The 24871-nt window shown below is 41.2% G+C and overlaps 2 protein-coding genes across 4 annotated transcripts; one reads left to right on the top strand and one right to left on the bottom strand.

The window, feature by feature from the left end:
* Positions 1 to 247: 247 nt before the first annotated feature.
* LOC144017111 (uncharacterized) lies at positions 248 to 4723 on the top strand. The gene is made up of 8 exons (XM_077518362.1): positions 248 to 268; positions 299 to 1509; positions 2132 to 2317; positions 2477 to 2672; positions 2776 to 2997; positions 3101 to 3243; positions 3351 to 3486; positions 4535 to 4723. Exons 1-8 carry the CDS (start codon positions 248 to 250, stop codon positions 4721 to 4723), a joined length of 2304 nt encoding a protein of 767 aa, XP_077374488.1.
* A 471-nt stretch (positions 4724 to 5194) lies between these two features.
* usp8 (ubiquitin specific peptidase 8) lies at positions 5195 to 21231 on the bottom strand. Of its 3 annotated transcripts, XM_077518623.1 has the most exons (20): positions 21143 to 21203; positions 20202 to 20299; positions 19772 to 19939; positions 19548 to 19692; positions 19379 to 19461; positions 19152 to 19293; positions 17781 to 17820; positions 17448 to 17616; positions 16010 to 16172; positions 15783 to 15933; positions 15115 to 15386; positions 14536 to 15024; positions 14113 to 14187; positions 13698 to 13987; positions 12946 to 13167; positions 12385 to 12595; positions 9401 to 9637; positions 9154 to 9296; positions 8937 to 9069; positions 5195 to 7333 (listed from the first exon to the last, which is right to left on the bottom strand). In XM_077518623.1, the coding sequence occupies exons 3-20, from the start codon at positions 19873 to 19875 to the stop codon at positions 7175 to 7177; spliced, it is 3228 nt and encodes a 1075-aa protein (XP_077374749.1). In that variant the 5' UTR covers positions 19876 to 19939; positions 20202 to 20299; positions 21143 to 21203; the 3' UTR covers positions 5195 to 7174. The 3 variants fall into 3 exon arrangements, with proteins under 3 accessions (XP_077374749.1, XP_077374748.1, XP_077374750.1); XM_077518622.1 differs by lacking the exon at positions 20202 to 20299 and having other exon boundaries at positions 21143 to 21231; XM_077518624.1 differs by lacking the exons at positions 5195 to 7333; positions 8937 to 9069; positions 9154 to 9296; positions 9401 to 9637; positions 20202 to 20299 and adding an exon at positions 9669 to 10047 and having other exon boundaries at positions 21143 to 21231.
* Positions 21232 to 24871: the final 3640 nt, after the last annotated feature.

The following is a 24871-nucleotide window of genomic DNA, read 5'->3' as shown; positions in this document are numbered from 1 at the left end:
TGCGTACAGATTGTTATGTTCACAGGTTGCTAGGACACAAGTGCCCCATGGAGATCTTCTGCACGGCACATTCTCCGGCGTGTCAGTGGACATGTATCACCTGAAAGCACATCAACACATGCATATTGATATTTGTACAGTACACACTTTGGCAGACATCCTATAGGAGAAGGCAACCCTCATCCTTTTGAGCATTGAATCTGCTTACCTACAACGGGGCGGAACAAACCCTTCTCACAAAAACGTCATGGCATCTATCCTGAAAAGAGCGCACATCACTATTGTGATATTTTCTTAGCACACTAAGACAATGAAGGCTAAAGCTTTGTCAGCGAAGGAGTGTGAGTGGATGTCAGAGGATTGCCATCTAGTGGAGGATCTGCCCGGAGACTCACACAGAGAAACCCTGTGTCTGCCTAACATCTTCAGATCCAAGAAAGTCAAGCCCTTTAGTAGGACTCAGACAACGGGGCCGGCTTACCAGGTGTACTACACGGCCAGAGAGCTCCTTCTGGAGGTGCTGGATCGAGGAGCCATGCGGGAGCTGATCCGGAGAGGATCCGTGATGAGGTGCGGACCTCCTCCACCTTCGCACGCTCAAAGAAAAGAGCAGCGAGCCCTTTTCTCCGAGGAGGATTACACCGAGATGCTAACTTGCTTCTCCATGGTTCTGCAGGATGGTCTCTCTGTGGGAGAGCGCGAGTTAAGCTTCGGGTTAGAAGGATGGAAAGGGGTCTTGAAGAGAAATTGCTTCCAAAGCTGCCTCCTGCATCTGAGCCGACTGGAGGATGAAGACAAGCTGGAAGCCTTGTCTGCCCTCTGCGGTCACGTGACCAAGCGCTATCAAGGATTATACACGCCTGGTGAGAACCTGGCTGTGAAGAAATACAAACTTTGGTACCAACAGACTCCTTGCTCGCTTCATCTTGCGATCCTCTACGATGTCAGTTCAGGCTTCATTTGCAACATGTACCTGTACGTCCCAGAGGAGCTCCAGAGACGGAGGAAGCCTGTCATTGCACAGGTGGTAGAGCACCTGATCAGACCTTTCTGTAGCCACCATCACCTGGTGTGGTTGGACACCTGTGCTCAAATGGAGGGAAAGCTTGCCGATATCTTCTCTGACTCAGGTGTGAAGATTCGGACAGTGACGACAGAGCCATCCTCATCTGCGGAAACCACATCTAGGATGTTCTCGTTATCCCTCCTAGCAGCTCATCTCAAAGGCTGGACCGGACCGGCTCTTCTTTTTCCAATGTCCGACACCAGAGGATCACAGGCCGATGTTCTACTTCCTGGTCTCTGGGTGACACTGCATACCATCTACATCAACACATTTGTGCTTCACACCCTGCAGAGCTCAGGCAGGCAGGTCCAGCTGACTCAGTTCACCAGAACTTTGGCTTCTCAGCTGGCTTTGGACAACAGTGCTGGAGTGCCGGTCCTGCCCCAGCTAAACGGCACATCATCCCAAGAGATGCAAAGTCTGACAAATGTCCCGAAGCTAAGGTTGGTCAACAAATCCTAAATCAAATCAACTTCGGACAAGACATTTGATATTTAATGTTCAAACTTTACTGGTGCATCACCTTTCATTTTAACAACACTCAACTCTCAGGTCTGGACTGCTGGCAGGTCAGTCTCATACACTCTTCTGACAGATCGGTTTTTGAAGGTGCAGATTTTGCCCGTGTCAAGGCACCATCATACTTTTGTACGACTTCTGTTCTTCAGGTTTAGTGTGTATGGTCATTCTTATGCAGTTCCGAGATACGTCCATTACTGTCTGTTTCTGTGAGACCCTGAGCAAATGCGACTGGACTGTTCCAAACTCCTTAGCAAACACTGTACCATAAAAATGCACATAGATAACTGTTTCAAGACTTCCCCATAACCACCAAAGATCAACAGTTGCATGTTTCCGCGGTAAACTGTGCAAATGTGGTGGTACCACAGACAGTTCTGTTTCGGGACCTGACTGGAGACATTTTTTATTTAAAAACACCAATTGGTTTTCTGAGGAATTTGCAGGGTTTTCATTTTACTGTAGTCATTCTCCACATAATCCTGGTTCACTATTTATGAATTCATCAATTTACATTTCTAAAGCTGCTTCTTCTTGCTCCTGTAGGAAAAACACAACAAGCAGTGGTCACGTGAGGGAAAACCGACTGCAGTGTTGGGACCGACCCGGTGTGTGTGGTCTAGACAACTCTGGAAACTTCTGCTACTTGAATGCTGTGTTGCAGTGTGTTTGTTCCACGGTGCCGCTGGTGGAGCATCTTCTTCATCAAGACACACGCAAAGAGTTGGCACGGTGAGAAGACCGCATCTGTCAGCAGTGTGCATTTTTAGATGGCTACCATTTTAGGTACTCTCTTACAATCTGGTGTGCTTTTGAGTTTACCTTTTCTTTCAACGACAATAAATTTGAAAGCAGGCCTGGTTTCTTTTGTACCAATCAATGTTCTTTCAGAGCCAAGTGTCAGGTGGCCCAGGTGTTTGTCCGCCTCCTGGAGCAGATGTGGCTGGGGAGGAGCTCCAGCTGTTCCCCCATGGAGGCCAGGTCTTTGTTGGGTACCATCATGCCCCAGTTCAATCACCACTCTCAGCAGGATGCACAGGAGCTCCTCCTGCTCCTCTTCAATGCACTTCATGATGACTTAAAAAAGGTACCATGGAGAACTGTCCTTGTTTTCACATTTGAAAAGGTTCCTGCAGAGTCATGATTGAATCTGAATGATCCATATCACGATTGTGGATTGTACTTCATAGGTTGGGAGTCGCAAGATGCGCTCTTCCAAGCAGCTGAGACGAGACCAGGATAGAAATTGTGCCACTGGATTGGTGGAGCCTACCATTGTTTCCAAGTTGTTTGAAGGCATATTGAGCTACGTGACAGTCTGCATGCACTGCGACCACCAGACCCACAGCACGCAGACCTTCACCGTACTCTCCTTACCCATCCCAACACGTTCCAGCAAGTGCTCCATTCAGGTACATTTTGGGATTTAGGTGGAGTCGCAATACAGACAAACTGAAACGAGCATTAATAGTCCAACAATACCAGACTTCTCTTCGATTTGTCCATCTTGTGCAGGACTGCTTATCTCTGTTCTTTGAGCAGACCCTTCTGACAGGGGGGGAGAAGATACTGTGCTCAGCCTGTGAGCTGAGGAAAGAAACCGTTCTCCTCACTTGTCTGGACAACCCCCCCGAGATCCTAGTGCTACACCTTAAACGGTCGGTAGGAAGTGTGCTCACAATTGAGCGAGTGGTTCTGGATACTGCCGTCTGTCAGATTTGACAGATAAAATACTACAGTATTACAGCTGGATGTTTTTCTGCAGATTTGGTTGTAAAGGAAAGAACCAAGTGAAACTGAGGACTAATGTTGTCTTCTCCACTGAGCTTGATCTCAGCTCGTTTCTGTCCAGCTCAGCACAGAATACATCTTGTTCTTCCTATCGTCTCTATGCTGTCGTGGTGAGTAAAACTTTATTTCTATTAGGTGTACTCTTTGCACGTGTTTATAATGTAAAGCTGTTTGAGCAATTCCTTGTAGGGCCTACAGTATTAGTACACAGTACACTCTTTATCCTAAACCACTAGCAACAAAGTTCAAGTGTAAGTCAGCCTTCAACATCTCTTGACAATAATATATGTGACCTCACTACTCTAAACATGACATTTTGATGAATATTACATTTGTGGAATATGAGTTAAGCAGCAAAATCCAGCCGTTATTATCCATCTCAGGGGGCGGCCATTTTGCCACTTGCTGTCAACTGAAGATGACATCAATGTTGCTCAGGTCTCAGGTAACAACCAATCACAGCTCAGCTTCAGAAAACAGGTGAGCTGTGATTGGTCGTAGCCTGAGCCCTGAGCAACTGTGATGTCATCCTCACTCGACAAGTAGCAAAATGGGCGCCCCCTGAGATGGATAATAACGGCTGGATTTTGCTGCTAAACTCATACTCCACGAACAGTATCAACCAGAAATACCATATTTAGGCTAGTGGGGCTGCATAGAACAGAATGTCAAAAACAATATATACATATATATATATTTTTGGGATACTTCCTCTTTAAGTGACAATTGCAACCGATACGTCAAGACTTCATGTGACCACCGTAATTTTGTCTTTATCCTCTTGGGAATGGAGTTCACTGTAGTTTGCCACAAGAAATCTCTTCCACTCCTCCATGATGAGATCAGATGGTGGCTGTTGGAGAACTTGCATTCCATTACCTTCCATTTGCGAATCCTTCTTTTGGCCTGGAGATGTGCTTTGTCCAGCCATCACCTTTACCCTCAGCTTTTTTGGAATCCTGTTAAAGTTGAGGAGCGCAAATTAAGGCCTCAAACATCCACCACCTTCATAATTAAGTGTTGGGGTGGAAGAGGTGTCCAGTAACCTGTAAAACACTTTGTTGAAGTTCATGTCTAAGGGCTGAAAGATGTGTTTATAACTGGAGTAAAGTTGTGAAGGGTCTGCCCTTTAAATGGAAACAAAATGTCCATCTTTAGAACCACGCAGGTCACCTGAACATGGGTCACTACACTGCTCTGTGCCACAGCAGCCTGACCCGAACATGGCACAGCTTCGATGACTCTGCGGTCCGGGAACTACACGACAGACACGTGCAATCTCCAGATGCCTACGTCCTGCTTTACAGTCGCAAGCCGTTCCGAAAACCAAAGATTGTTGGCCTGTAGCAAGGTCATAAAAATGCCGTGATGTTTTTTGTTTCAATTTACCCGCAACCCTCAAGCAACTCAGACACGCAAATTCAAAGCAATTTTTAATAAATAGTCATGAGTCATTGGAGGTTATATCTGTTATATTGAAACATTTTAAAGCATTGAGAAATAAAGTCCAACATTTACAAGAAAATAAAAGTTTGAATCTCATGCTAGGTGAGATGACTGTCAGGAGTAGTGAGTCAAATCGCTGCACATCTCTGCTCTCTGGTCCATTTCATTCTATTTTGTGCTTGCTCTTGTCACCAAATTGTGACAGCTCGTGTTGCAGGAGTACCACCGGTAATGTCAATTCAAATCTTAGGAGTCAAATCCGGTCTGAACTAAAGACAGAATTGAATGAAAAGATATGTTAAATTTCACAAACTACAAAACTGACCTTTTAAAAATCACACAGACAAAAACACCAGTAATGTTTCAACTAAATTGATGTTATAATGCAGACAGTATTATTTAATGGCAAATAGATTTCACGCTAATGTTATAGGGCCGGATCAATCAGAAGAGGTCTCTGACAGATCTGTCAATTTAAAACATTCAGCATTGAGTATTAATGGATAAGCTATGTGTTCTGCATACTTGTGATTGCATACAGTGCAACAATATGACTAACATGAACAAGCAACCATTACATTTCCCACCCATCCTTCAACACTACACAAGTTTAAATACTCAGTCTTTCCCATCGCATTAATAAAGAGGACCTATTATGCTCATCACATGCTATTCTGGGAGGCCACTAGTGTAGATTTGTATGATTCACAGTTGAGAAATTTTCCTCATTTGTCTTGCACTGTCACATTGTGTATACCAATCAGTCATTGCTGGGAAAGAATGTTAGGGAGCAGAACATTTTCAGGACTTATAACCAGGACTTCCCCTCGGAAGTGAGATCCATCATCTCGTCCACGTTTTCAAAATGGAGCCCCTTGATGACCCCCTTGAGCTCAGGGAAAAAAAAGAGTGGTGGGTGGGTGGGGGGTATATTTTTAAGCTGAATCGAGGAGTTGGGAAGTTGCCCCACCCCAGCACAGTAATGTTCTTCTTGGAAAGGAACTGTCAGATGCTCCAGTCATTGTGGGCAGCCAGTAGTTGTCATGCCACAACTCTCGCCTTGGAGCTTGCGCTGCAAGATCTCTTTGTAAAGGGTGCTGGTTGTCTGGCCCACATTAAAGGGGAAAATGTGGTTCTGCGCACCCCTGTTCAAATGCCAGTCCTTTTGTGGGGAAGAAAAAACACAAAAAAACACTGACACCAGTGTGACCAACTACCTGAACAATAAAACTGGGGGGGACTGCAGACTTGAAGAGGGAAGTAAATATAAGCAACTGAAACCGTGGTTGCAAAATAGAGCACACCCTCATAACTGTGGTGTGGCTGTTTTCAGAATGAAACAAACACTGAAAGTAAGCAAACATATTCGAACTAAATTTTTCTTGCTAAGCACAAGCCAGTTTTTGTGTGAGTACTGACTGCTATTTAGAAGTGTTCATAATTCTCTCCACCTTATTCCAAGTTTCATCTCAAGACAAACAGCTTTAACATGATTTATCAAATAGTCTTGATGATGACCTGTGTTTTGTTTGCCCTCTTACTGCAACCACATATTTCAGCTGTTTATTTTTACTTCCCTCTAATAAAGATGTTCTTAAAAAAAAAAAACGGGTCGCATTAATTAACATTAACAAAAGACAAGCTTGAGCAGGGGTGTGCAGATGTCTTATTGAATCTTACCAGTCCTGGTACTTTTCTGACAGACCTTGTACTTTCCTCTTCCAGTAGCCTAAAATGAGGATCTGCAACAAGTGAAGATTGGGGAGGAGCATGACAGGTCCCCTTTGGTGGTCATGTTAAACATTAGAAACTTGCAACTGTAACCCGAATGCAACGACTGTGGTGCGAGATCTAACAACAAAAATCGGTCACGAGACAGCTGAACATGTTATAGAATATTTACAATTGGAAAAGTGCACATCTGCTTTGTTAAAATGCGTACGAGCTATGTGACTGTGAACCTGCTGTTTACACACGCGAGTGTGTACGTTCACGTTAACCGCACGCAACGAGTCAGGAGCGTCACAGAAGCTGCCTGCCCTACAATGAAATCGGCGCAGGGTGGCTTCAAACTGGCATCGCATAGTCTTTAGAGTAGATGATCAGAAATATGAGCAGCCGGCACGTTTTTCACAGCTATAGGGTCCTCTAGTGGCGGAAGCATTGCACAGCGCGCCTGTGCTGCACTGTTCTCGAGTGGCATCCTTCAGCTATCAGATCTCGGACGGACAGGTGCACGCCTCCATCAGGTGCCCACAACTGCCACGTTGTAGAAGGGAATGAAGAAGAAAGAAAAAAAAAAAAAAAAAAGACAACCATCTCAGGTGTTCTTCTTCAAGTCCAGCAGCTCCGTCACAGGGTGGAGTAAAACAAAATGTAGGCGGCAGAAGATTTGACGGAGGAGGTGGAGATATCCGAAACCTCGTGATCGTCAAACTTGAACCAACGTTGCTTGAAGGCGTTCTTACAATAGGCGGTGTAATGGCCGCCGTCCAAACCCCCATAGTGGTTCTAGTCAACAGAATGGAAACACACACAGACAGACACACGCATAAACTCAAGCCAAGAGTTATGAGTACTACATGGTTAGTTATGAATGTGTAGCTCGCAGGTGACACACTCAATTGTTTACAATCTGTGAAAAATACGACTAATATTACTGCGGCCTACTAAATTACTTAGCTGTGAAACTCTTGTTATCTGTATTACATTGCCCCCTGGTGGGCAAGACATACACACACAAGAAGGAGCACAATTTAGTTTTTTTTTTTTTTTTTAAATAAAGTAGAGCACTGTTTATTGCATCATAAAGCATGTTTGAAAAATGTTGGCTGTTTTGTGGGGCAGTTATATTTAACTTGGAATAGTTTGTTTTCAAACATTTGTTATGGTACAATTTCTATTTAATTATAGTGGTACTGGTAGAAGTAAGTATTTTTCGAGTTGGTACTCTGTGAAAAAGTTTGAGGTCCATTGGTCAACAAGGCTTGAAAAACTTTTTCATCAAATCAATGACTTTAATTGACCAGTAACTTCTTAATTTTGGGGAGCAATTTATTGCAGATTAATCCGAGGAACCTGAAGCACGGGTTTTACTTAAAAAAAAATATATATATATACTATGGAATGAATGAAAAATGCATATATAAAATAAATAAATTCTTATTGTGCATAGCAGCAAACTGTTATTTTCTTGCTTTTAAACATTTTTAGTGTGGCTATTTTAAACACATATATAAGTTTCAGTTTCAGAATTGGCTCTATGGTCTTTTTTTTTTCATCAAAGATGCATTGATTAGAAAACAACAACTGTAGGGGTCACCAACTTTAATGAAGCTGAGAGCTACTTCTTAGTTAGTGATTCGTGTGAAGGCCTACCAGTTTGATACGCACTTGTGAAATAACACGTTTTTTGTTCAAACCTGAGGGCTACTCATGTGATGTGGTCCCTGGGGGGGGGGCTACCTTGTGCCCGCGTGCACATGTTAGTGACTCCCCATCTACTGTGACTGAGAACATGTATTGTGCTGACTCGGCACTGTATTGCAAAACAAAAAAAAAACAAAAAAAACAAACAAAACAAAACCAAATGACATTACTATTATAAATATTAACTACCATACTAACATACTTTTAACCTACACCACGCAGCATATGTACGCTATAATATAACAAAATTATTTTCCTGTCCTAGTCCTATTAGATGTGGAGCATAGTGTAGAATTTTCTCTCCAGACACTTTTCCTGTTATTTCGCTCGTCAAAGTCGATTATTAAAAAGGGGCGTAACATCTGTTAAAAGGGAGTGTGTATTCTATTCATGCAGTTCCAGCACCTTCTGGTGGTTAGTTTATTAGTACAGTTTCATTATAACGAAGCATGTTATTCGCCAGCTATGTTTAAGACTCATGCTAATGCCAAGATGAAGGGGAATGTAACTTAGAAAAACTTAGAATATCTTAGATTCTGCATTTTGCTTTTCAATTTGTGTTTTGAAGAGGCGGGTGGAAAACTACAATGCAAATTAATTTGAGCCTTGGTCTTTGTAATAAAATGAGACAATTTTGTATTTGGTGTGACACGCTGGTGTCGCTGATCTTTTGAGCTCTACTCACAGATACTCCAAAAAGGTTATATCTCTTCAGGTTCTGCTTAGGTCCAATGACGTACTGGGTCAGGTCCAGAGCATCTAGAGGGAAGTCTACAGATGTCTGCAGCTTCTGTTTCCATCTGCCCTCATAGGAGAAGCTACAACAGTGACGAGGAATGCAAAGAAAATGTAAGTCAACGGCACGTAATTGGGAGCAAACTGAAGTTTGTGTGACTACAGACCGCTTCAGGTGCACCAAGAGAATTGGCGGAACCTTCCAGATCTCCAGTTTCTTGGTGGAATCTCTGTGAGCTTTGCAGTGCCTGCAGAAGACCTTGTTGTTATCCGTCAGCCGCTCCTCCTTGGAAAACAGCCTCAGACAATCCTGGGATGCAAAGCACATTTTGCCATACATCCTTTCTCCATACCCATATTTATGTTTCTAAATAATGGTCAGGAGGGGGGAAAAAAATGTAAGGTGTTACTGACCTGAAGTGAACACTTGCTGGTGGAGGCCAAAGGAAGCGACAGGTACATGAAGGTCTCAAAGGTTCGCGACTTACGGTGGCAGGTCTGACATTGCACAGTGGACTTGAACTGGCCCTGGAAGAGGGCCACGATGATGGACTCATTCAGAAGCTTGTGTTTGCCCCAGGCCTGGTCTGCCGCCATCTGATCATCCAGGTGGTCATTATCCTCCTCTTTGTAGCGCTTCCTGTTGTCCGCCTGACGACACAGACGGAAACACAAACGGCTTGATTAAACACGGCGATAAACGTTACACAAAGCACCGCAAGCCACATGGATTAAAACTGCAAAAATTAAAATGGAAATATCCAAACTTCAAAAGCTGAATACGGATCAATGATGAAAATTGGATATAACTTAGAGGCACATTTGTATTTAACTTCTAATAAGTCCAAAATTCATTTGCATGCAGCTATGGTAACACGTAAAGGACAATATTGAATGTGATTCAAAAAGCTGTTTTCACCAAGCGGTACAGTTTGGTTCTGCATGATATACAGTACAGTAGTACACATTTTCCATAGCACAAGGGCCCCAAAATCTGACTTTGATACCTTACTGTCCCACTTTACAGAACCCTTATTGGGTTGGGTCCATTGACTGGCTGGCTGGAGAGATTACAGAATTATCACTTTAAGTGCAGCAATGGGATGCATAAATGGAATGAGAAGAAAAGAAAAAGCCCAAAATGGCAAGTATTCTAAATCCTAAACTTGTGTTGGTTTTGCAATCCTGCCTACTTACCCTGATGAGGAAAGAACAAGTCGGAAAAGGATATATCAAACAGAGCCAAACGCAACTGGACCACTTGGTGGAAATGTTGCTTTAACAAGTTACACACTGCAGACTGGGCCCCTTGGATGCAAGACATGTCTGAACATCATACAGAAGGGTTTTGATGAGATGGAAAAGGCGTTGGGAGAAATGCACATCACCTATTAAGCAATTCTGATATCTGACACGGCCTTTTGAAAGAAACATGAGGTGCGCACATTTTCCCCTAGGTGGAAACATTGGTCATGGTATCACAAGATGGCCTGAAGAATTTTCTGAACCAGTGGTTCTTAACTTGTGGTACTAGCACTAGTGGTACACAAAAGAATCCGTGGCTAAGTACAGTTTAGTTGTAAAGTTGTCACTCAATTATGCTGGTAATCTTCCAGAACTCCCTAAGATAGATACAACTCTATGAATTAATGGGCTTTTTACAGAATACTAATAGAAAATATGCATGTGACGGTCAGCTATTATTTTGTCCACTTAGGTTCACCATCCTCTTGTTCTACATTGTAGTATTTGTGACTAGTATGTGTGTGACCTTGCCTGTTGAGTGAGTGTGAGGTGAGTGTAGTTCGGTTACCCAATCTGTGCAGTGATTGCCTTGTTTTCATTGCAGCTGGTATATGTTTGCTACGTGTTAATTTTGTTACCGTTTTTTCAATACAGTGAGTCAAAGTGCATAGGCGGCTGTGTCGATATTTGAGTATCTCTGGAGGTATTACAATTTGTCCTAACTATGTTTACTTTTCTATGTATCTTCAGTTGCGCGAGCCAGTTATGCACTGCACTAGACACTGCATTAAATGCAGTACAGTAAAAAAAAAAAAAAAAAAAAAAAAATGCAGTGCATTGGTGTGTGTGTGTGTGTGTGTGTGTGAATTGATCCCAAACATAAGTCTTTTATGCACACTTTCCACCTGACTGGCACTTATTGCTACGTAAATCTGCAGTAACATCATTCCATGAGGGAAATTGGCCTGTGGTATAGTGAAAATTAGCGATAAAATTGGGTATGTACATTTAAAAATCGACAATACGGCAAGACCACAGTGATGACTGTATTTAACTTCAAGTTCATCCATTCATCCATCCATCCATCCATCATCTACCACTTATCCGGAGCCGGGATGCACGGGCAGAAGTTTTATCAGGGAAGTAAAGTTTTTTTAAGTTAGTGTTTGAAGTTAAATACATTACAACTGACTCATTATTCAAGTACAGTTTCTTTACTTTCTATTCCCATGCTAAAGATAGCTATAGCATTATATTTTTGGTCATAACAGTGATACATGGGAGATAAGTAATATTTAGCAAGTACCGTATTTTCACGACTATAAGGTTCACCTAAAAGCCTTCAATTTTTTTCAAAAGCTGACCATGCGCCTTAGAATCCAGTGCGTCTTATATATGGATCAATACTGAGCCGCAACAAGTCTCGCTGTCAAGACTCTATCGGTGACGCGCATGCGCAGAAGATCTCGCCATCTTGGATCGCTAGCTAATACTAATACTTTACCTCAGAGAAAATAATAAAACAGCTGTTTATTCATTTTGGGAGTGAATGGAGTTGTCAGAAAGTTGGTTTGTAATCTATTAATAAAGTTTGACTGACCTATCTGACTGTTTTGTTGACATTCCCTTTAGCGCAGCACCATCTAATGGATGCATAATGTAACCCCTGCCTCTACTGTAGCGCCTTATATATGGAAACAGTTTTAAAATATGTCATTAATTGAAGGTGCGCCTTATAATGCGGTGTGCCTTATAGTGCGGAAAATACGGTAATTGCTATTAAGTTTAAGAACCACAATATGTAGATCAGTTACTCCACATTTAAATGCGCATGAAGCCAGTAAAGTGGATCAGCTGATGCAGGCAATGATGCATGTCTTAGGTCTACATGCACAGAGGTTCTGATGAGCTTCAGACCAGACGGATGCAGACAGAGCACACTCGCTGGCTTTTACAAGAGCAACATGAACACACCCACTCACACACACATACAATGTACTTACTCTCTAATTTGCCATCAAAATGAAACCCAGTGACAAAAGAAAACAAAAAAAGAAAAAATACATGTAATGTTTTCAAAAATGTGAGCATGAGAAAAATTCTGCTGAAAGCTCAAGTCCCTGTGCTTGCTTAGTTTTGCATGTGTGCATTACCTTATTGAGGTCCTCATGGAGGCCGTCCATGAGAAAGAGCAGCAACTCTTGGGAATCTTGCTGGTCATAGCCAGCAAATTGATCATTGATCTTCCCTATGGTGATCTTAAAGTCTCGTGGACTGATGCACCTGTACAGACCGGCCCACAGCGCCTTCATGATCACGCCAAATTCCTCTGCCACTTCCCCTTTATGGCCGAGAATATTGCATCTGCCAGAAGACAAGAGAAGGTGTTCTTTTTGTCAACCCAAATACAAAAGAACCTTAAGCATCATGAACGCCTCCTACAGAACAGCGAGGTCTCGTGAAACTGGACATTCCAAGAATTGCACCTCAGAAGAGAAACACTCTTCAACGGAAACAGACAAATCGAAATTGTACTTTCGCTTTTCGCTTTGTGACGGATAAGGCTGTTTGAAAGCGCTATATAAATCAAGATGACTTGACTTGACTTATTTTTGCGAAAAGGGTAATGAAACGCACCTAATGACCAAAATGTTGAGAAGGGAAAACTTTGAAAGTTTCCGCAAACATTACTGTGATGAATGTTAACTACTCACCTGTTTATATCTTCCAGGTAGTAATTATTGTTGAAGTACTCTGCCATGCCAGGTGTGTTGCACAGACACTGCAAGATGGAATTCATATAGCAAGTGTTGCCGAGATTACGAAGGCCAGTCAAACTTGCACCCATGCCTCCAAACGTTGGATTCAGGCTGCGGATTTTGGCAGCTGAAGGTCGTGCAATCTCCACTTTATTATACACTTTTACACTGGGAGGTCTGATGAAGGGAAAAAAAAAAAAACACAAATTTGGAAACTAGAATATACATGGCGCCTCAAAAGTCACTATACACTTCTTTTTCTCTATTTCGTTCCAGGTATCATTCAGTCAGACAGATTAGGCAAGAAGTATTTGTCAGCTTACGGACAGTGTTTCCCAACCACGGGTATGCCAGCACATTGCAAATGGAAAACAATGCACAATTTCCAAGAAGTAACTATTGTCTTGTTATGTGAGCGCTAAACAAACTCCCTGGGCATTCCCTGAACCACGTGAGCAACATCAGAAACACGCACTGATGAGCCGATGGACAGACTGAGGGTAATGTTACATTAGTGTGGTACGTTAGTATTGTTGTAAATAAGCCACACTGGCAGAAAAACATTCCACAAGTTATCACTGTACAAGCCGGACCGACAACTTCTGACACTTCCTTTTATATATTTTTTTTCCCATGTAACTTAACAACCGAACATGTGTCCACATTACCCTGACAGCTTTTGTTTTGTAATACCACCAAACACTTACTTGGTTTCTCTATTGAAGGTGGGTATGGTAGCAGCAGCCACTGGGGCAGAGCTCTTCTTCTGGACCTCCTCTCTTAGGTCCTGACTGATGTCTGGGGACGAGTAGGAGCGTTTTAATTTGGACTGTTCCCGCTCCTGCTCTTTCTTCACATTAGAGGGTGGTGCTGCTGGTTGGGGCTGTTTCGGCTCCACTGCTGGTGCCGTCGGTACAGTCACCTCAGGTGGGTATAAGTGGACGCGGTTGGTTGGGGAATGGTAGTATCGGAAGGTTCCAGTCACCGTGTCGAGGAACTAGACGACGGGGAACATTACAAGCAGTAACCCGTTAAGATATGACTCAAAAAAGGACAAAAGATATGACTCAGGTATTGGTAAATTATATACTTAATAGTGTTCCATGTTCAAATGTGAGGTACCTTCATCCAACCCGCTGGCAGACCAGGCACACTCCTTCCCATTTCCTCACTTCTAGCTCTAGTCAGTGGCTCCCTCTGAAATTAAAAACAAAAAACAAAAACAAAACAAAAAAAAAACAAAAAAAAACACATAACGATTAACCAGATTTGAGGAGGAATCCAATTGGAGTCAGATACGCCTGCAGTCTGAACGCAGCATAAGTAATCACAATGACTAAGTAATTCTAAGTGGAACATTGTTACTATTTGTAAAACCTTAGTAAAACGCGAAGACCACCATTAACCACAATTTCTATACACTTGAAATTGATGCTTGTGACGAAATGTATGAATGTGATTTGTGAATACGAATCAATGTTATGAGCGTCACCAACATTTGTGTCCATATACTGTAGTGTCTGAGATTTGACGTGGGCCACCTACCTTTACCTCAGTGATGATAAGATTGGGAGCAGGCGAGTCGAGAGACATACTCTTTGAGGGTGCTTCGGAGTTCTGCTCTCTTCCCTTATTATCTTTCTCCTTCCGGCCTTGGGTCTCTTTGTCGTCTTCTTCCTCTGCCTTCTGCCGCTCTAGTCTCTTTTTGTCTTGATGTCCTTTGTCTTCTTCATCCTTCTTTGTCTTATCAATCTGTTGCTTTTCTAGCCTCGCTTTCAGTTCTTTCTTCCACTTGTCCTCTTCTTGACGCTCTTGAATGTGTTTCTCCTTTTCTTGCTTGGCTTTCTCCATCGATGCCGCCGCCTCAGAGTGTATCTGACTTTGTTCTTCATCGGGCAAAAAAGTGGTGAAGGCTGGTTTGGCAGAGCGGTCGGGGACAGTTGGAGTGTTCTTGCCGGATTCTTTGTCAGGTCCATTTAAGCTCGCTTTAGGCTCGTCTGATAAGTGGACCGGTGGCTTCTTGGTGCGGTCAAACTGGGACAGGACAAAGGGTAAAAAGATAGAATGAAGTTAAGAATGTAAGACAACAAAGTCATTTGCAGTTTCCAGACATGTGAGACATACCTGTGGGAGGGCTTTGGATGTGGAAGAAGGATGGCTGGACGTGTCTATTTGTCCTTTGTCACTTAATTCCATATTTGAGAAAAGAGCATCAACAGTGTCTACCAATGTCTCTGTACTTACAGGTGGTGTAGGCAGGTGGGCTTCAGTTGGAGCAACTCCATTCACGAGTGGAGGGGCGCAGGGTTCTACAGACTCAGGTCTAATTTCAGGTTTTGGCTGAGGTGGTGGTGAAGGTAGTTTGAGTTCCTTGAGGGATGGGTAACTAAAATTTACTGTAAAAAGACAGTAGTGATAGACCGATTATCGGCCAGGCTGATCATTGGGGGATATATTTGGCAATTATCTGCAACTGCTTTTTATTTATTTCATTTTTGGATGGCCATTATTTTAAAAACGGGTTTATTTTGGATGGCTACTTCTCTCCTATTGCTTTTCATAAAATAAGTATTTTCTACGGGGTTCTGTAAACAAAATATGAATTCAGCCCCTTGTTGTGAACCATGAACCAAACAAAAACATTCAACAGTTTGTTTAGATGTTTAGAGAAGGCCAAATTAAAGTCACTTGAAAATACAATAGGGCGTTTTAGGTCCATCCTGAACTTTCAACCAAAAGTTCAATATCACTACCTTTTTGTGAGTAGTTTAGTTTTTAACGACGATACTCACATTGAGGCACGGAGGCATTCCCACTGTTGGTGTTCTGCCTTGGGGAGCGGACCTTAGCATTGGTCGTGTACATCGGGTAAAACAACAGCCAGCTCTCATAGCCCCCCTCCAGCACCAGTGGCTCACTGCGCAAGATGGTCATACTATCCCACTGTGGAGTATCCAAATGATTAAAGAATAAGTTCATGTAGTTATTCCTCTACATTCTAAGTATTGAACATAATTACCTTGTATAGAGCATCTTTGAGGCTCTGCAATGTCGTGCCCATTGTCAGATCCTTAACGGAGTTAAACCAGTCCAACAGGACCAAGTAATCCACGGATCCCCTCTGTTTCCACTGCTCTTTGGACTCCTCAGGAAGTTTTTCCTCGATTTGATTCACAGTGATTCTAAAAAAATAAACAACAACAACAACAACAGTACAGTACAGTTCACATCTAAAAACAAAAAAGGAGACAAAATAAGGCAGCATTTGAAAGAAAAAAAATTAGGGCTGTCAAAGTTAAAGCATTAATAGATTAATTAATCACAGAAAAATGTCGCATTAATCACGTATTAACTCATATTAATCGCACTATTTTTTTTTGACCGCACTTGAGCCTTGAACGTAACTGCGGATGGTTAAATTGAAGGCTGCGCAGGTCAGTGATTAGGTCAATGCACGGCATTTCCTACGCCTGTTGTTCCAAATTGAGCGGGGTGGCTCCAGTTGGTGTGCTCGGTGGTAAATTTCGCTTTAAAAAACATCCCGACGGGACTTTAGATAAAACAAAAGTAATGTGCGTTTAATTAATTAATAATTGCTGAATTGCACACAATTGATATGATGCCGTTACGTTTTGAGCAATACACGCATGCATGCAATTGCGTACATGCATTTAATCAATGTTTGCAAATGACATTCAGATAATAAAATGCGTTAATGTCTAAATATTACGGTATTTTGTATTTATTTTATATTACGCTAATACGCAAGTAATTTAGTTGATTAATCGTGATTAATCAAAATTAAAGTGTGATTAATCAGATTAAAAATTGTAATCGTTTGACAACACTAAAAAAATACAAATCATGTCACATTATATGTGTTTGGATATTCAGTGAAACTGCGAATAGTGAAAATCCACAAATAATTGATATACCTTTAAAAGAGATTTGAAATTGCAAACGGGTGACGAATACCAGAAATCATGAACGCCATGAAGCATGTACAATACCACATATTCATGAAGCCAATTTTCATAAACAGCTCAATTAAGTAGTTAAATTATGCAAAACAACCTTTATAAGGCTCATCAACAGTATTAGACAGCATACATGCGTAAATCCCATGCTAGCACAAACTACAGTAATATGACATCACACGGACCAAAAAAAAAAAACAAACACTAATAAATGCAATGGAATACAGGAAAATTTTAAGGGCAGAGAAAACTACATGTATTATTATCAGTAGCTGCTTTGGAGAGCAAATAGGCAAGATTTGGAAATAAATAAGGTGGAATATGTTGATAGGTTAACCCCCCAAAATCTGTTAATATGCAAATTAACAAAAACCAAAGGGCGAATATGCAGGGCTCCACTGCATTACTAAAATATAAATCTAAAGCAGCACACACTACATTTACGTGATTTATTCCCCTTATACTCCTCCTATATCATACCCTGGACTGATGGCCTCCATGGGCACGCTGATGCAGGTCTGAGATGGGACCTGAATGTGAGACTCATCAAAGTCTCGCTGGCTTCGAGCATCCATGACAATTATAGTAATCATTTGGTCCTTCATCATGTGGAAAAGTTTCTCAGCCGTGACCCCACCCGCCGCAGTGGCTGCAATCAGGTTAAGGTAATATTAGTGACACGTAACATAAGAATGCAGACAATCCAGAACTACCCCAAGCTCAGGATAGGCCATTATATTTGAAATCAACAGGTTAATGACTACAGTTCTGAAATAGAAAAACATTTAATGAAGTACGTTGTACTCAGCTTACTTGTTGAAGCATTCTTCAAGTCATTCACCTCTCCTTTTACCTGACAAGAGTCAAAAATATAAGCATGTGTTATACTGTCAATTTCCAGTGAGACTACTCAATTGTTACAAGAAACATCCTCAAAAATTAGGATGTGTTCAATAATATCTTATATTGTATTAAGATGGATTGAGTAAAGCATCCTGACAGTGACAAACTTTTACTGTTTATGGGGTTGTAATGCACACTGTTCACTAAAGCTAACTTTTTACACTATAACAAATGCAAAGCTTGATTTTACCAATCTACTGTTTAATGCTATATAAGATTTATTTGAGAATAAAATGGAATAAAGTGGCCAAAAATTACTTTTTCAAGTTTCAAGCTGTCCTTTGGTAAATTTGTATTGCGAGCCAAAATTAAAATGCTGACCAAGCTTTTGATAAACTATCGCTCAAGTGAGGTAAAAAATAATCAGAATAATACAAATAAAAATAATAATAATAAAAATAACAAAATGAGAACAGTTGCCAATGCACTTTCAGCCATTTTGGGATTTATTAAACAATCAGCATTACAAAATGAAAACCCTTACATTTAATCTTTAAGAAGGGTTTGTTTTTAAACATTATTTATGTGGAATTATTATGTTATAGTTTTAAAGTGGCTCGTGTGTTTATGTTCTTGTTTTTTCGTTTTTATATAAATATTTTACAATACTGTGGTATTTCTCTTTATTAAAAAACCTTAAAAAAAAAGTGTTGATGTATTTTTTCCCCCCATTTCAGTGGGGATAGTTGATATGAGAAAATGTACCACTACAGCTCAGTCACTGAATTAATTAAATTTAAAATAAAATTCATTAGGCACAGGACACTCCGTGTGATGGAGTGCCGTTTTACACCCAACCAACTACACACAAACACTGTTATAAATATAGACCTCTCAGGCACCGTGTTGGCACTTCAAGGCAAAGCAGCTTTATTTATATAGCACATTTCATATACAGGGTAACTCAAATGTGCTTCACTTAAAAAACAAACAAAAAAAAACGAAATTGAGAAGTATTTTTTACAAAAAAAAAAAAAGAAAGTATGGCATTTCAAAGTAAACTAAAGAAATAAAAAGTAGTTTATTAAAATTACTAATAGTACAACGCTACAACAAGATATTGTAAGAGGGGAAAAAAAAAAAAAAAAAAAAGGTTATACAAATGCTGCCCTGCGATTGGCTGGCAACCAGTCCAGGGTGTCCCCCACCAACTGCCCAGAGCCAGCTGAGATAGGCGCCAGCACCCCCCGCAACAACTGTTCCACATACCTACTCTGTGGCATTGCTTTGGGAATTTTTATCACACAAACACAAAAAAAATGACAGTACAGGAAGCGCTACCTTATTGCTGTCCCTGTTTGCCGCTGAGGATTTGGGAGAGCTTTGACTGTCATCTTTTTCCGTATCCATTTCCTCCAACCTTTTTCTCTCCTCTTGTCTGTCCTTCTCTTCCAGATTCTTTCTTACTTCAACTTCCTCATACCTTTTCAAAATTTCACATATTAGATAACATGCAACCTTTATTGAGAGAACATATTTCCACTCAATATTCCAACAAACTTCCTGACCTGAGTTTGAGGCTTTCAGCGAGTTTCTCAGCTTCTTCGATGGCTTTCTTAAAATTGTTTGGCCCAAGCATGGTCAGGTACTCCTGCAGACATTGGAGTTAAGAACAACTCAATATATGTATTTAATGTTGTTTTCCCCCTGTATTTAAAACATTGGTGGTCACCATACCGACTGCTGCTTGAAGTCTGGTCTCGCCTTGACAATTTTATACACTGTTAGATATTTCATGTAAAGCACATAAGCTCTCTCCTCATCTCTGTCCAGGCGACTCTCCTCTGCCGCCTTGAAGATTTTGCAGGCACTCTGAACATAGCTGCATCACAGTAACATTGTATTCCAATATTGTCAAGGTGTTCAGTCATATCAGCTGTATATGAACTAGAAACACATACCTTTTCGTGCTTATTTTGTCTGGCTTAACTTCAGTTTTTTTATTAAGGTCACCGAGAGACGTGCATAAATAGAGGTCCTTGGCACCGGTGGACACCGCAGGCATCTTGGCGGATGTGTTCAGTCTGATCTCAGGGTTAATTAGTGCACTTCACACGCTTCAAACATACCTGAAAACAACAAAGTATTTTCAACAACAGAGTATTATTATGTTACCAACCAGTTTTGTTTTCAAATATGTTTTCATTGTAAAGGAAATTATTTTTCTTGATGTATTTCCATATTTTGTTTCTCATTTTATTTCAATCTATTGTGGTTGTTTTTGGAAAACTCTATAAATAAAGATGAGTTAAGTACATTTCAGGGCCTCTATATTTTTTATTTATTTTTATTTCAAGAAGATGAAACAGTACTTCTACTTTAATCATTTACCTGTACAAGTATCTGTGTGTATTTTTCAGTAGTGTAGTTTACACACCGAACAGAACATGATGACCTCCAATATGACAGTATGTGATGTCATAGGATACCTATGTAAAGCAATTTGGGGGGAAAGACGCTTAACAGGTCAATAACAGCATTGAAAGTGGCTTTGAAGGTCCATGTACTAGTATGCATTTGTCCTCACGAAAAACACACTTGGAGCACAATGGAATAACACCAGTAGGAGAAATATTGAGGCAAAACTGTACTAGTTCCCAACTGTGTGCTACTACTACTACTCATGACATATAAAGTTCTACGGGAAAACAAGTGGTGCTGCAACAGTAAGATGTCAAGTAGTCAAACAAGTTTGCCTCACTAGTAACATTTAAGTAGAGAAATCTCATACAGTAGTGGACATAATACGCGGGGTGGGCATTACTAGTTGTTCTGCTAGTGCACTGAATTGTTTTCCTAGTGAAGCCCAAGAGTAACACCATGACATGGTACATTGAGCTGTATATCGAATAAATTTATAGATCATGATGAACTAAAAGAATGTTATAGACGGACTTGACGCAACAAATAGTTGGGGGCTAACCTTAGCTCGTTTCCGTGTCTGTATATGTACACTTTTGTGACAACAACGAAATCAGCGTTCTTTCAAGCGAGTGACGCTAAAAAGAACATGTTTGATGGAAGCGGGGTGCAACAACGAGGAGCGAAAAACTTAGCTTTCAACCCTTCGAAGTTAGCCACTAGCTTTAGCTGTGGTGTTTATCCAGCTAAACTGTCAGCTCGCGCAGTTACAAGATAGCAGCTAACATGAGCTACTAAGACTCTACATGGACAATAGCCCACAGAAGCTTGGTTCGGTAAAACTTGTAATTCCGACGAGATCACATTGCAACATTTTCACTATTTGCTGGTTTTAATTGGAAACGCTGTACCTCTTTCGATGCGTTCTTTCACACGGGCTACTTTTCTTTTTTGGACAGCTGATTCCTCATTCCTTGTTTATCTTCTTCATAGGTGACGATTGGTGGGCGGGGCCACCTTTTCAAACTACACCGCCACCTGCTGGTGGTACAGTTATTAAACTTGAACAAATATTTGTTTGCAAGTTTGGAATCCAGAATGAAATCAATTATAATCACATTTTATGATTCTGTCGAGTACATAAAATAATAACATAATTTAAAGAGCTGCAGATGGTAATTGAAAAACAGATCCCCCTCACCCCCAGGGAAAATATATAAGCAAAAAACAGCTTAAAGTGGCTCAAATTAAGGAAGAGAGGTCTAAGTGTAGGTGACAATATTTTGTGGAGACATCATAAAAACTTTGTTAATAATTTTAACCCTCCCACACACTTTAAACACACTTAAACTTACTAAGACACTTTCTGAATTAATCGGGCCCCATTCTCCTCCCTCGCTGTCAATAAATGGGAAACCATTGTATAAAATCACTGTGAAGAAACGAAGACAGCCACTCACATGGTTCTCTTAAAAATCAAAACTTGCTTGCTTCAAGCTGTTTGGGGAAAGTCTTACTACTGAGATTCACTCAGAAAACTTTATTTGTCCCACAAGCAAAATCAATTAATTTATAGCTTCCCAGTGTGCATTCGTTAGCAGTTAGCCCATGACTGAATAATATGTTAAACAAACATATTGATGTACGGGGACAGAGAGTGACGTTTCTGCATAAGTAACTTGCAAATTATAGGGCAGGACAAACAAGAGACGATAAGATTAAAAGCAAATAGGACTAAGGTAAAAGGTTAATTTTTCTGTGGTGCACATAACCTGAAGGCATAAAAAAATTTATCAAGTAGGGCATGATGTTGTCTGATAATTTTCCTTTTTTTACTACTTGTTCCTCCCAAATTGTGCCCAAGTCCCTCTGGTGAGCATCAATAATTTTGGAGCGCTCTCTAACAACACTCTTTAAGCTGTTTTTGTCTTTTACTGACGTGCCATTTTATCAGCCGCTAAAAGTAAATATTCAAAGAATCTCAATAAAAGAGTGGTAACAATTTCATAAGATTGTTTTTTTGGATTTTGTTAACCCCCGTTGGGCAATCAGTTGAGTGTCTGTCATATTGAGTTAAACACAGTGCCAAAATAGACTAACTTACATCTGTTGTTAATGCTTTCTTTGGGCTTATCCCTCTTCTGCCTGCAAATCAATGATTAGATCCTATTTCATCACATTTACATCTACAAAATAATAAAAATAAAAAAAGGCCAAATCTGTTCTTAAATCAAACATGGTTGACCTTGCCTTTCTCTTCTTACCTCTTGTTTCAGCAGTTGACACTGCAATTGTCATGATCCTGCTCTCAGTGCTGTTTGTTTTTCTCCTCCCCAGTTGTGAGTGGGCGTGTCCTCCAGCACCACACCTGGGGTGCATTTCCTAATCAATTAGTGGACTTGAAAAGGACTCCTGGCACACTGTCGGATTATTCCTTGCTCACTGCTACTAGCGACAAGAATTCTCTGCACCCTTTTTTGATTCATAGCAACGGTCATAGTCATAGTCTTGTTAGATATTGTTCTTGTATTTATATTTACGTGTGAGTATATCCACGGCATTTTTGATTATAATTGATTGGTGGTATATTTGCCTTGTTCTATTTTGTATTTACTCCCTTGCATACTTTTTGCAAGCGTTTTCTGTTACTCCTTTGTACCTTGCCTTTTGCATAGTGATGGCAAAATGAAGCCCCGTAAAGCAGTGAAGCCCTGCAGTGAAATGCTTCACACACACGTCGGGGCTTCAAGATGATTCATTTCCTCGACTACGCCATCATGTGGACAGAAAAATGTATAACATGCTTGGTGCATGCAATAAAATGGTGGGGTGTAAATCATGCTCTAAATACAAAAGAATATATATTTGAAGAGTGTTTTAACATGAATTGTTCTGTGTTACTTTGTCTATGTTTGTGCTTATGCAACAAGTGAAAATGTGAAATAAGGAGGTAAAATAAAGTGCTTATTCATTTTTACTTAAAAACTATTTTTTAAGTTTTTGGACTCAGGCGGTTTCTTTTTTTTGCAGAGAATTTCACCTGCTTTGGAAAAAAACTCTTTCACATGGTACTGATGAAGCAGGGGTGCATCGATATGAGATAGCAAGTTTGTATAGAATTGGACGCGTATATTTCTGTGATTCCCAGTACTGAAGGGGACTTTCAACTGTGAACAGAAAAATGTGAATTTTATGTGTTGTCACATTTTATTTTATTTTATTATTGGAATCTGTTAAAATAGTACCGTAATTACAGTGCATTACCTTCTGAGGTGAGATCTGCTCAAAGTGCTCCTAAACAAGGGAAAATCTCTTTCTTGCTGGTTCCATCGCAAAAAGAAGCTCGTCAAATCGAATGCCAAAAGCAAAAAAAGTAGCGCAATAAGGGACCCGAAAACACAAAAAGTGAAGGGGAATCCATAGCTTTTCTTTGCCGCTTTTATTTCGAACTACACTCAAACCTAGCGAATAATTTCCTGAATCAGTCACGTGGTACACCTGCTTCGTGGGGCTTCAAACGTCACCACGTACGTCATCAACACACGCATTGACACGCCGTTCATGAACCACTCATCTGCATTACTCGGCACACGCTTCAGGGATTCGACCCGAGAAGCACATCACTACTTTTGCAAGTATTTTTCGGTTCGTGTTTTTCTCCAGTCTTTGTGCTTATAATTTTTGGTTACTTATCCTGGTTGTTTACCAGCGCTTTCTGTTAAGGTTTTCCATGAGTTCTTCTGTAAATAAACTTCTAAATTGTATTTTCCTTTCTGGGCCTGCCTTTTTTGGGATCCTCTTTCTGTCGACTGAGGTCGACGTGACAGAATAATCCGACCACCATGGATCCCGTAGACCCAGTAAAGGTGAGATGTGCTTTGGACAGCCAAGTGAGACAGGTTGGGCAAAACGAAGCCTCCTTGGTTGAGCTTCAGAATGTTGTAAGCAGGCTAGCTGGCCAGTTAAATGAATTGTGTTCCTGGTGTGAGCACCTAGCCCCTGTCAAGACCACTTTTGGGGCGTCTTCGCCCTTGCTCACTGTTAGAGAGCCCGTTTTGCCCCACCCGCCGAGGTATGACGGACAACCTGGAAGTTGTGGTACTCTTTTGCATCATTGCTCTCTTATTTTTGATCAGAAACCGTTGACTTACGCACAGGACAATGCTAAAGTGGCATTTGTAATGAGTCTCTTGGCTGGCAAAGCAGCTACTTGGGCTATGGCGGTGAGCAATGCGCAACCTGATCTCCGGTCTTCCTTTCCGACGTTTGTTTTGGAGTTTCGACGTGTCTCTGATCACCCTGTAAAGGGAAGGAAGGCTGGAAATCAGCTTCTGGATTTGGTGCAAGGGCGGCAGTCGGTGGCGGACTACTCTATTTCATTCCGCATCCTGGTTGCCGAGAGTGGCTTCAATGACCGAGCACTATGTTGTCTGTTTCGCCGTGGATTAAACTCGGCAGTTAAAGATGAACTAGCAGTGCGGGACGATACCTTGGACTTGGAGGAACTAATATCGCTGACCATCCGCCTTGACAACCGACTGAGGGAGCGGCGCAGGGAACGTGCATGGGAGCGGCCCAGCGCAGTTGGGAGTACCCCCCTGGACAATCAAGCACGTCCTCTCACTCCGGACATCGACTCG

The sequence above is a fragment of the Festucalex cinctus genome, chromosome 4 (assembly GCF_051991245.1).
Source record: "Festucalex cinctus isolate MCC-2025b chromosome 4, RoL_Fcin_1.0, whole genome shotgun sequence".
Taxonomy (NCBI): Eukaryota; Metazoa; Chordata; class Actinopteri; order Syngnathiformes; family Syngnathidae; genus Festucalex; species Festucalex cinctus.
This window is presented reverse-complemented; position numbering and strand designations above follow the sequence as displayed.